This window comes from Ziziphus jujuba, chromosome 2 (assembly GCF_031755915.1).
Source record: "Ziziphus jujuba cultivar Dongzao chromosome 2, ASM3175591v1".
Classification (NCBI taxonomy): Eukaryota; Viridiplantae; Streptophyta; class Magnoliopsida; order Rosales; family Rhamnaceae; genus Ziziphus; species Ziziphus jujuba.
Window position 1 is genome coordinate 22263984 of NC_083380.1, and position 11254 is coordinate 22275237.

The 11254-nt window shown below is 34.8% G+C and overlaps 2 protein-coding genes and 1 long non-coding RNA gene across 5 annotated transcripts; 1 reads left to right on the plus strand and 2 right to left on the minus strand.

The window, feature by feature from the left end:
- Positions 1-1218: 1218 nt before the first annotated feature.
- On the minus strand, positions 1219-6246 carry LOC107419099 (uncharacterized). Of its 3 annotated transcripts, none has more exons than XM_060814192.1 (4): positions 6010-6246; positions 3304-3821; positions 1943-2298; positions 1219-1844 (listed from the first exon to the last, which is right to left on the minus strand). In XM_060814192.1, the coding sequence occupies exons 3-4, from the start codon at positions 2294-2296 to the stop codon at positions 1341-1343; spliced, it is 858 nt and encodes a 285-aa protein (XP_060670175.1). In that variant the 5' UTR covers positions 2297-2298; positions 3304-3821; positions 6010-6246; the 3' UTR covers positions 1219-1340. The 3 variants fall into 3 exon arrangements, with proteins under 3 accessions (XP_060670175.1, XP_048329048.2, XP_060670174.1); XM_048473091.2 differs by lacking the exon at positions 3304-3821 and adding an exon at positions 4677-4724; XM_060814191.1 differs by lacking the exon at positions 3304-3821.
- On the minus strand, positions 2474-3106 carry LOC107419098 (protein ALP1-like). Its single transcript, XM_048473090.2, has 2 exons — positions 3003-3106; positions 2474-2925 (listed from the first exon to the last, which is right to left on the minus strand). The coding sequence occupies exons 1-2, from the start codon at positions 3103-3105 to the stop codon at positions 2474-2476; spliced, it is 555 nt and encodes a 184-aa protein (XP_048329047.2). The 5' UTR covers position 3106.
- LOC125422287 (uncharacterized) lies at positions 4149-5784 on the plus strand. Its single transcript, XR_007240739.2, has 3 exons — positions 4149-4762; positions 5347-5385; positions 5512-5784. It is a non-coding gene; the product is annotated as an uncharacterized LOC125422287 (long non-coding RNA).
- Positions 6247-11254: the final 5008 nt, after the last annotated feature.

An 11254-nucleotide genomic window follows, 5' to 3' on the forward strand; every position in this document is an offset into this window, starting at 1 on the left:
CAAAGCCAGTTTGGTTGTCCTTAAATCTTTTGAATTGTGCCCTAGTGATTGGCCCAGTCTTCAACTGTATAGGATCTACACCCCAGGGGGGCGTTTGGTACGCCGGATAGGTCCGGATCGGACAGGATCGGACAGGATCGGATAGGATCGGACAGGATAATTAGTGCAGTACTATGCTTGGTATAGTTCCGGACTAAATGATGGACTAATTGTACCATGTTTGGTGCTGAATCAGACTGGATAGGACTATTTTGTAATTATATTTTTAATTTAAAAAAATAAAAATATAAAAAGTTAAATTTATATGAAAAAAAAATTATTACATCTAATTAAAGTTGTACATTTATATATTTATACATACATGCAAAATATACAAAATTTGTTGTATACACCCACGAATAATATTAATATATAACTTTAGAAATAGCTTAAAATTAACTTAAAACATAGTATGCCATAAATAACAATTAATTAAAAATGAATATATTTTAATGGTATGCATAAGACAATTGAATATTTTTTCAACCCATAAATTACATAAATATATTGTTTCCAAAACCAATAAAAATAAAATTTTAGTATGGTAAATCATAAATAACAATTATTCACAAATAAAGAAATAATTAACAGTATATGTAATTAAGAACTTGTTGATAATATAAGAATATCCATATCCAAGTTATACGTATATGTATATAGATTTCACATGTAGCAATTCAAATAACAAGTACTACATAAATATAAATATATTGGATTTTACAAGGATAATTTACTTATAAAACAAATAAGTAAATACACTTGTTGCTAACAATCCAAATAAAAAACCTACTATAAAACCATTACGCCATTCATTGTTCATTTGAGCATGTGTATGTGCGGTGGTATTTCGTATTAGATTTGCGTCATTACGATTCCGCATCCGTTGTTCTACATACTCAACATATGCAATTTCAGCTTCTTGGGTTGTATTATATGCTTGATATAAATTATCTCTAAATCCTTGCACTTGTTGATGACATTCAGGCCAAGAATTATATATCCCTGGTTCTCTACCTTTAAACACAACATAAACTCTTCGCTTTGCCATTTAATATTCCTGCATATAAGAATACATTATAATATAATATAGTAATACAATTAAAAAATCAATAAATCAACTCAATCACGCGCATATGAATATTCTAAAACATAACACATAATCATAAAATTATTCTTACATGCAAATTTAGAAACAAACATCCACCACCATACAACAAGTTCATAAGTTTCAAACCTAATTGTTCATAATTATCATCCTCCCATACATAAACAGAAAATATGTAGTCCACTACTTAACTAAATTAGTTATCCAAAAAGTCACGAGCAAATGCAATCTTCCTCGCATCCGTTTTAATAACCTTAAAAACCTCTATATTCGATAGATCCGATCTCATTGCCTTAGAGATTCTGAGGTTATCACTGGCCTCAAATCCTAACCTGTCAAGCTCCATAGCTAAATATTGTGGATAATAAGCCTCGGATTTTTCCAACTTTGCAGCCAATTTATCAAATAATTTCTCTGCTGCATTGCCTAACCCGGCTACAATGTCATCGTCCTTCGATCTAGATTTTCGTTTACCTCTTGCTTGGACTTGTGTAGATGGTTCACTACCTCCTCGATTCACAGACATTGGAGAATCGACATTATCAATTGGTTCATTTGCAGTGTCCAGATTTATTTCATTTATCATATCAATTGGAGTTTGTGCTCCACGTCCGGTTGCCCGATCCTTCCCAAAAATATTAGCAAGCTTCTCATAAATAGGAAAAGATTTTCCTCTCCAACCTTTTGCACTTGGGGCACTCTAAAATACAAAAAGCCAACGTTTAGCTAAGAAAAAATAAATGCTAGATAACAAACTAAAATTGAAATTAACATATATTTTCAAATAATATTCAAAACCTGCACATATGCTTGCCAAACTTCTTCACTATCAACCTCCACACATTTAAGAGAATCATTCCATCCAAATCCACTTTTGTTCAGCATGTCATATATTATACCATATTGCTTCTTCCACTTTCTCATCTTCGACTCAATATGTGGATTGGCTCGCAGTCTCGAATTAGGACACAGCTCAGATAGTCGCCTCTCAATCATAGTAAGTGTGCCAGGCTTAAATGACCCTGTATCACAACGTTGCCCACTAGCTACAGCTTCATCTAAGATAATCAGTAAAGCTTCTTCCTCTCGTTGAGTCCATGTACGCCTAGAGTCACCACCCCTATTATCGTTATCGCTACCTCCAGCTTCCATTGCTATTTATGTAAAAATTCCATGATTCCAAAAATACCATAAAAAATATGAATTTAATAACAAATAATAAAATTCTCATATGTTATATTTAATATAATTCAGTCTTCATACAAAAGATGTAACAAACACTATAAAATTAAACAGTTAGAAAATTATATAAATCATAACAATCAACTATTAACCACGACGACTTCTCCACTCATCAAACATTTGCCTAGCTAACTCATTTCTCCAATTAGTCCATTGATCCGAAGAACCAATTGATCTTATAATATCTTCATCCCCACTTATGTCAGCATCGTTACTCATATCAAACTCAGCTTCTCCAGGATCAAGTGCCATTTCTCTCCTAATAAGATTATGTATCAAACAACATGCAGTAATTATCTTAATTTGGGTTGAAATTGGATAGAACGATGGACTCCTTAAAATTGCCCATCGCATTTTTAGAACCCCAAAACATCTTTCTATTATATTTCTAGCAGATGCATGCTTCATATTGAAATACTCTTCATGATTTGCAGGTGCACAACCATCTCTCCATTCGGAAAGGTGATATCTTGTTCCCCTATATGGTGCAAGAAATCCTTCACCATTAGTGTAACCAGCATCCACTAAATAATAATAACCTAACACAGAAAAATGGCTCCTATTAGATAACATAATGTTGGTCCACTACAATATGAACTTTAAGAATTGCTCTTACCGGTGGGTACTTTTAATCCATTTGGCCTACTTAATGCATCTCGAAGTACTCTTGAGTCTGAAGCGGAACCTTCCCAACCAGGTAATACAAATATAAATTCCATATTTGGGTTACATTTGTGGCTATCTCACCCTTCCTGGTTCGATATCTCGGCTTATCGATTTCGGGTACATTAACCTTAATATAAGTTCCATCTAATGCTCCCAAACAATTCTAGGTCACAAACAAAATTAGTTACATAAGATATTGCCACATATATCTACGAATTAAATAAAGTAACCAAACTAATTGATTAACATACCTTAAATATTTTCCATCTATCATCCGAACAATTATCTGACACAGGTTCAGGATGCCTCAACAATGTCCCATGTAAACGTAACACTCCATTCAACACTGAATTGAAATATCTACTAACTGTTTCCCCCGATCTATTGAATCTAGTGATAATTGTACGGTTTTTTGTATGATGAGCAATTATATGCAAAAATATGCACACTTGCTCTTCCAATGTAACAGTACCATCTCTTTTAACATATCCATCATGGCGTAATAACTGACATAAAATACCAAATGTTCTCCTATCCATCCTAAGTTGACTAATACAGTTAACATCATTGTCCAACAAACTAGTTACAAAAGACGAACGCAACTCTGCAGTCCTATTTATTCGATTCCTAACACCTCTATCATTTCTCAATCGCATTGCTACATACATGTACATAAACCCGACAACTATAAAGCATGTACAAAAATATTCTAATGCCTTATCATTTGGAAGCATCAATAATGCAGCTAATCTTCTTCGATCCATATTCACTACAAAAAAGAAAAAAATAAAAAATAAAAACAAAACAAACATAACATTTTAATGTACAAAAAAATTATAATTTACAAAAATATATCTTGGATACAAGTATACTTGAAAATTTTTTTGAAAAAACAAATATTTCTGTCCACAAGCCCATCCACCAGTTGGATACAAGTATACTTGAAAAGATTACTAGAAACAAATAACTGGGCCATCGAATAATGATTTAAAATTTATAACTAATATTTTAAATATTATATTTAGATAATTAGTAATATTCTATAATCGTTGATAGGAGTTTTGGCATATGTACAGTGGTTTGGGACAAAAAGAATGTGGAAAATTTAAAGAAATATTTATAATTGAATAATATTTTATATATCCTTTTTTAAAGTTTACATAAGCCATTATTGTTCTCCATAAAGTAACTTGCTTTTTTATCGAGGGAAGGAATAATACTTTCTAACTCACCCTCTTTGAACCATAAAAGCCAATTTGTTGTTTTTATTGAAGGAAAGCTAGCAAAATATTTTGTAATTGACGATGGATAAAATTAGCTGGAGAGGAAATGATGATGGCATAGTTTGTTTGACCCAAAAAGGGAAAGGAGAAAAAAAAATAAATAAAGGAAAAACAAAAAAGAAAACCCAATTTACCCATCGACCAAGGTGCCATTTCAAGTTCTTTGCAAGGTGGTATGAATATAATAAATGCTTCCTCAACCCAAAACCCAATGGGAAGTATCATGCAGTTGGCAACAAAACAAACAGACGACACATCACAGGGCATGCTTGGACATGGAAATAACACTACAGGTTCAGTCCATGAAAATTTTATGTCAAAAAACACTTCAGCTGACTCACCTTTTGGTAGTCGTACAGAAAAGATTATCAACAGTTTTCTGCAGAATCCTGTTTTGAAAGGAGAGGAAAACGAGACAAATGAAGTGGTATGTCAAAGATGGAACATGTTTATTTGTCTATCTGTTTTGTTCTTTATCTCAGTTTTCCACTTTCTTTAAAAGGTTTTCCCTCAACATATCTTTTGTAATCATGCTTTGTTGTCCATCACTCCAGAACCTTCTTCAGTCTAGAATTGCATTGCGCAATTTTATGGCATGTTTATTAGTTTGTATTCTTCATTTGCCAATAGTCTCTAGATAAACATTGCAAAGGGATTAATTCTTTTTAAAATGTTTAAGAAGCATCTGATACGAAAGATCAATTGTCTTTTAAATGTATTCAAGTTGCTGCAGCCTTACAAAGGAACAAGGAGGCATTTTTTAATTAGTTTCAACCACCAATTATTAAGTGCTTTGTTTGATTTTGATTCCAAGAACAATCAATTTTCTAGAATTTAGAGTATTTTATTCATGTTTGCACTCTGCCCTGAGATTACATAATTTTGTATTTTAAGTATTTTAGTATCATTTTCTTGTAAAATTATGCGATGTCTCTGAATGGTTTTGTGTGCTGGTTATATTTGTTCTCTAATGAAACATGAAATTCTAATTATTGAATTTTCTTTCGGTAGGCTGGGCGGTTGAGGTCAGAGAACAACTTGCTTCACATGGTAATTTATGTTTTTGGTTCTGTTTCTCTTTTTTGTTTAGACAAGCATACATGAATGATAAATGACTATTTTGAAAGCATTTAATGGTTAAGAAAAAAAAAGAAACATTTGTACACCCACAATCAGAGAACGAAGAAGATTGAAAGATGGAGCACCCAGAATCAGAGAACGAAGAAGAAGAAGAAGAAGCATAAGAATTTTTTTCTACACATTTGTACTCCCAGGTTGAAGAAGAAGAAGAAAAAAAATGGCAAAAAAAAAAAAAAAAAAACAATGCCAGATCGAAGAGAAGAATGAAGAAGAAGACATTTTTTCCTCCACATTTGTACACCAGATCGAAAATAAAATTGCAAAAAAAAACAAATTGCCAGATCGAAGAACAAGACAAACGAAGAAAAATATGGCCCGAATGTGTATGGAAGTATGAATAACCAAGAAGAAGAAGAACAATGTAGATGAAGAAGAAGAAGAACGAGAACAGAGAAGAAGAAAAAGAAAAAGTCTTTTCTGGCAGATCAAAAAAGAGAAATATGGGCAGATCTAATAAAAAAAAAAAAATAAACTGAAACATGAAGAAGAAGAAGCAGACAAACAATGAGAAGAGAAAGAAGAAGGCAAACTCACATATTCAGAGCTTGATCTGGGCAGAGGCACGCTTGATCTGGGCAGAGGCACTCGAGAGACACCAGCAACGCCTTCGATCAGCTCCGGACAGAAATTTGACCCAGGGGGCAGGACGGGTCAGCTTAATCCTCCTCTCGGGGGATTATTTTACTGTAGCGGTTAACTTATCCGCTTCTTCGTTTGTTCCTTTCAAACACCGGATTGGGACACAATCCTGTCCAATCCGGTGAAACAAACAGGCCCCAGGGGGTTGCTGGTTATACGAGCATAGGTGGATTCTCATCATTCCCCTCCTCTTGAAAAGGATTTACCCTCAAATCACAATCATCACCTGTAGCAAAAAGAGATAAATTGGCAACATTGAATGTAGCACTAACATTATATGATATGAACCTAAGATGACTTGCTCTTAAATCCATAACAAAGATTGAATTAGAACGTCTAATTACAAGTTATCAATGGAAGACTTCGACCCATTACCTATATTTGAGGTAAGAACCTTGGTATGGTGAAGACGCCACAATAGGGTGCGGAATAACCTATTGATAAGTCAAATTTGAACTCCACAAGCAAAGCTTGAGAAAGTTCGATATAGTTCTTAGAGAACCAAGAGAATCACTCTCATTTTTAATCAAAATTGTAATCTAAATTTTATTCATGACTAATGTGCCTTTAAATAGACAAAATAAATTACAAAACTTTCCTAAATTTGCTAAACAAAAAGGTGGCCGAAATTTAGGTTTACGAAACCTAATTTGGTTAGGTTTAGGAAACCTAATTTATTTAGGTTGAGGAAACCTAATGTGGCTTCTAGTTTCCTAATTTGAACGGCCTTTAATTTTTTGACCAATTCAACCCTAATAAAATTAGGAAAGTAAATTAAAAACCTAATAAAACTAAATTAGAAAAGTAAATAGGCAACATTCCAAAATCCAATTAAGACATAAACAAAAAAGTAGTGTTTCCTAATTATAAAATTCGGCCAAGCTTAATTGAATGCCATGTAAGCGCATATCACCCTCCACACGGCAAAAGTGTCATGTCACCATATGATACCACATCACCATCCATGTCATCAAAACATGCCATATCACCATATTAATGGATTCCATGTGTTAGGTTCTCTTTCATGTTGGCATCTATGGTTCCAATCATATGGAACAATTTTGGTTTATCTTTAGTAATGAATTTGCTTCCTTGGGATGTGAACACCTCCTGGATTAAACCATTTAGTGCTTCTTTGAACCTCTTTGCTTGTGCCCTGGTTATTGGTCCCGTAGAAATTTGAAGTGGTTCTAGACTCCATCTTGGGGTGCTCCTGGTCATATCGTCGTCATTTCCCTCCTCTTGAAAAGGATTTGTCCTCAAATCGTCACCTACATAAAAAGGAGATAAATCAGCGACATTAAAGGCGGCACTTACATTATACTCACCCGAAAAATCTAATTTGTAGGCATTGCTAATAAGTCTCTCCAATAATTGGAATGGACCATCTCCACGTGGCATGAGTTTAGACTTTCTTTGTGCGGGAAATCTTTCATTTCTCAAATGCAACCAAACCCAATCTCCAGGCTCAAAAACATCTTGCTGGTGCCCTTTGTTTGCTTGCTTTATGTATTGTTCGGTTCTCCTCTAAATATTAGCTTTGGCCTTCTCATGTAGTTGCTTAAAAAAATCAGCTTTCTTTTTCCCATCTAAATTAGCACACTCACTCAAAAGTAAAGGTGTTAAATCCAATGGAGTTAAACGAATAAAACCTTATACAATTTCAAACGTGAAAGTTGTATTCTCTATTGGTGATTATGAAGATGAGGTTATTTATGATGTGGTGCCAATGCAAGCTGGCTATTTGCTTTTGGGATGGTCATGGCAATTTGATAGAGATACTAACCAATATGGTCGCACTAACAAGATTGTCATTAACTTCAAGGGTAAACGAGTGGTGCTTATGCCAATGACTCCTAAATAAGTTTTTGATGATCAATTGGCTCTACAAAGGAGGGAGGCCGAAAAGTTTAAAAAAAAGACTAGCATAGCACCCACTGCTTCAACAACTATTCAAGGGAGCAAGTGATGAGGACATGACCAAGAGCCCTTCAAGATGGGGCCCAGATCCACTTCAAATGTCTACGGGACCCATAACCCGAGCACGAGCAAAGAGATTGAAAAAGGCACTAAATGGTTTAATCCAAGAGGTGTTTTCAACCCAAGGAAGCAAGTTCATTAGTGAAGATGAACTAAAATTGGTCCATATGATTGGGATGGTGGATGCCAACGTGAAAGAGAGTTTAACGCATGGACTTCTACAACATGGTGATGCGGCATCATATGGTGACATGGCATCCAACTAAGCTTGGCCAAATTTTATAATTAGGAAAATATTAATTTTTATTTATGTTTTGATTGGATTTTGGCATGTTGCCTATTTACTTTCCTAATTTAGTTTTTATTAGGTTTTTAAATTACTTTCCCAATTTTATTAGAGTTTAATTGGTCAAAGAATTAAAGACCATTCAAATTAGGAAACTAGGAGCTAAATTAGGTTTCCTAAACCTAACCACATTAGGTTTCCTAAACCTAACCAAATTAGGTTTCCTAAACCTAATCACATTAGGTTTCCTAAACCTATCAAAATTAAGTTTCCTAAACCTAATTTTCGTCCATTATTATTCCACCTTTACTTTTAGCAAATTTAGGAAAGCTTTGTAATTTATTTTGCCTATTTAAAGGCACATAAGTCATGAATAAAGGAGATTACAATTTTGATTCAAAGTGAGAGTGATTCTCTTGGTTCTCTCTAAGAACTATATCGAACTTTTTCAAGCTTTATTTGTGAAGTTCAAATTCGACTTATCAATAGGTTATTCCGCACCCTATTGTGGCGTTTTCATTATACCAAGGTTGTAACCTCAAATATAGGTAACGGGTCGAGGTCTTCCATTGATAACTTGTAATTAGATGTTCCTAATTCAATCTTTGTTACGGGTTTGGAGACAGGTCGCTCTAGGTTTCATATCAATTTGGTATTAGAGCTAGTTTCTAATTACAGGTTTGATCTATCTATCTATTTCTTTTCTTTTGTTTCATTGTTTTTCTTGGTTTTTTTTTTTATTCTGCAATCTTAGCATTAGGTTGAGGTTGCTTCTATCATCATACACATTCTGCATCTTAAAAAAAAAAAAAAAAAACTGCACTTTTGTTTTTGTTGGAAGCCACGTGTTTGGTGGATTTTTGGTGTTGATCTTTGCTACTACAGTTGTTTTATGTTGTGTGAGTGAAAAAAAAAAAATATTGGTCTTGTGGTTTGTGGCATTGAATTTTTGAGATTTCAAGAAAAACCAAGTAGTGAAATTTTTTTTTTAGCTAATTTGAGGAGCACCAAAAACAAGCCGAAATAAATACCGAAGATAAGGTTTGTTGAATACTCACTAATTCCATTTTGCAAATCTCATTCCAATTTGTTCCTCACATTCTAGTTTCTTTTGTTCTCGCTAAATTTCTTGTTGAGCTTTCATCGTTGCCTTTATCTTGTTACTTTTCATTCTATTTGTCTTGTAGCCTTATTTTCATAACTGTTTGGTAGGTCTATTTGGATTGTTACTTGCTAGTTTGTTTTAGTTTGAAATTAGTTTACAAAGAACCAAATAGAATTACTAGAGTGGTAAAAGGCAAGAGAGGTGAGAATTATAGAGGGTAAAAGCTAAACTATAACTAGAGTACAAACATGAGTGACCTTGAATTTGAGTGAGACACGTAAGGGAGTGTTATGAGGCCTTTCTTATTTACTAACAAATTTTGCAGAAAAATCATGTCACAAGACAAAAGCAAAGAAAGCGTGGATGAAACTCCAGGTGTGGCTGATCCGAAGTTATACATTCAACCCATGGTGGGAGAACTTCAAAAAGCACTACGGTTGGAGATGGAGCAGATCCATGATAGGTTGGATAGGATGGAATCATCAATCCAAACACCGCAGCCACAACCTCCACAAAGGTTTGTTCATGGACGTGGGAGAGGAAGAAATACTCCAAGAAGGGAAGAATGGGAACGTGTGGGAGATGACTATGAGGAAGAAGAGGAAGACATCGGTTCGGGAACCAACCAACTCCGTGGGAGAGGGAGGTTAGACCGAGGCAGTGACTATGGAGGAGTTAAGATGAAAATACCATCATTCCAAGGTAAAAGTGATACAAAAGCATATCTCGATTGGGAGAAGAGGATTGAGATGGTATTTGATTGCCAGAACTACTTTAAGGCAAAAAAGGTGAATTTTGCCGCTGTTGAATTCACGAACTATGCTATTGGATGGTGGGACAAAGAGACACTTTCTAGGAGGCGAGCAGGACAAAGACCTATAGATACATGGGAGGAGATGAAGGCTTTGATAAGGAAGCATTTTGTACCTAGCCATTACTATAGGAGCATTTTTTAAAAATTACAAAGCTTGTCTTAAGGAAATAGAAGTGTGGAGGACTACTATAAGGAGATGGAAATCCTTATGATGAGGGCTAATGTTGAGGAGGATAGGGAGGTTACAATGGCACGTTTCTTGGCTGGTTTGAATAGGGAAATAGCAAATCAAGTGGTCTTGCACCATTATGTTGAGATTGAGGAGATGCTGCACATGGCCATCAAAGTAGAGCAACAACTCAAGAGGAGGGGTACCACAAGACCTAGTATTGCTCAACACAGTTGGAAAGCAAGCCCATCCACATAGAAACCAAATCAGCCCAAGTTTGAAGATAAAGCCACCACACGGCCTAAATTCGAAGTTAAGGCCGAACCATCCTCATCTAAGCAAGTAAGTAAATCCGATTCATCTTCAACTAGAAATCGAGATATCATGTGCTTTAAATGTCAAGGCAGGGGTCATATTACAAGTCAATGTCCTAATAAGAGGGTCATGGTGATTCGGGAAAGTGGAGACATTGAAACTGAAGAACAAGAGTCAGACAATGAATCCATGCCACCATTGGAGGACGTTGGTGATGAAGCTGAAAAAGAGTACAAGTATCCAGTTTGAGGTGACTTGTCATTGGTAGCTAGAAGAGCTTTAACTGTGTATAAAGATGAGAAGGAAGTGCATTATGTTTCCTAAACCTAACCGCATTAGGTTTCCTAGACCTGACCAAATTAGGTTTCCTAAACCCATCAAAATTAGGTTTCCTAGACCTGACCAAATTAGGTTTCCTAAACCTATCAAAATTAGGTTTCCTAAACCTAATTTTCGTCCATTATTATTCCA

Bases quoted from the DNA above. Each gene is read 5' to 3' on its own strand.
- LOC107419099 (XM_060814191.1), bottom strand. From the start codon at position 2,296: ATGGAAGCTGGAGGTAGCGATAACGATAATAGGGGTGGTGACTCTAGG. The intron at 1,845-1,942 runs GTTTTGAATATT...TTTGTATTTTAG, and splicing joins TTTGGCAAGCATATGTGCAG to AGTGCCCCAAGTGCAAAAGG.
- LOC107419098 (XM_048473090.2), bottom strand. From the start codon at position 3,105: ATGGAATTTATATTTGTATTACCTGGTTGGGAAGGTTCCGCTTCAGAC. The intron at 2,926-3,002 runs GTAAGAGCAATT...TTTCTGTGTTAG, and splicing joins TGGATTAAAAGTACCCACCG to GTTATTATTATTTAGTGGAT.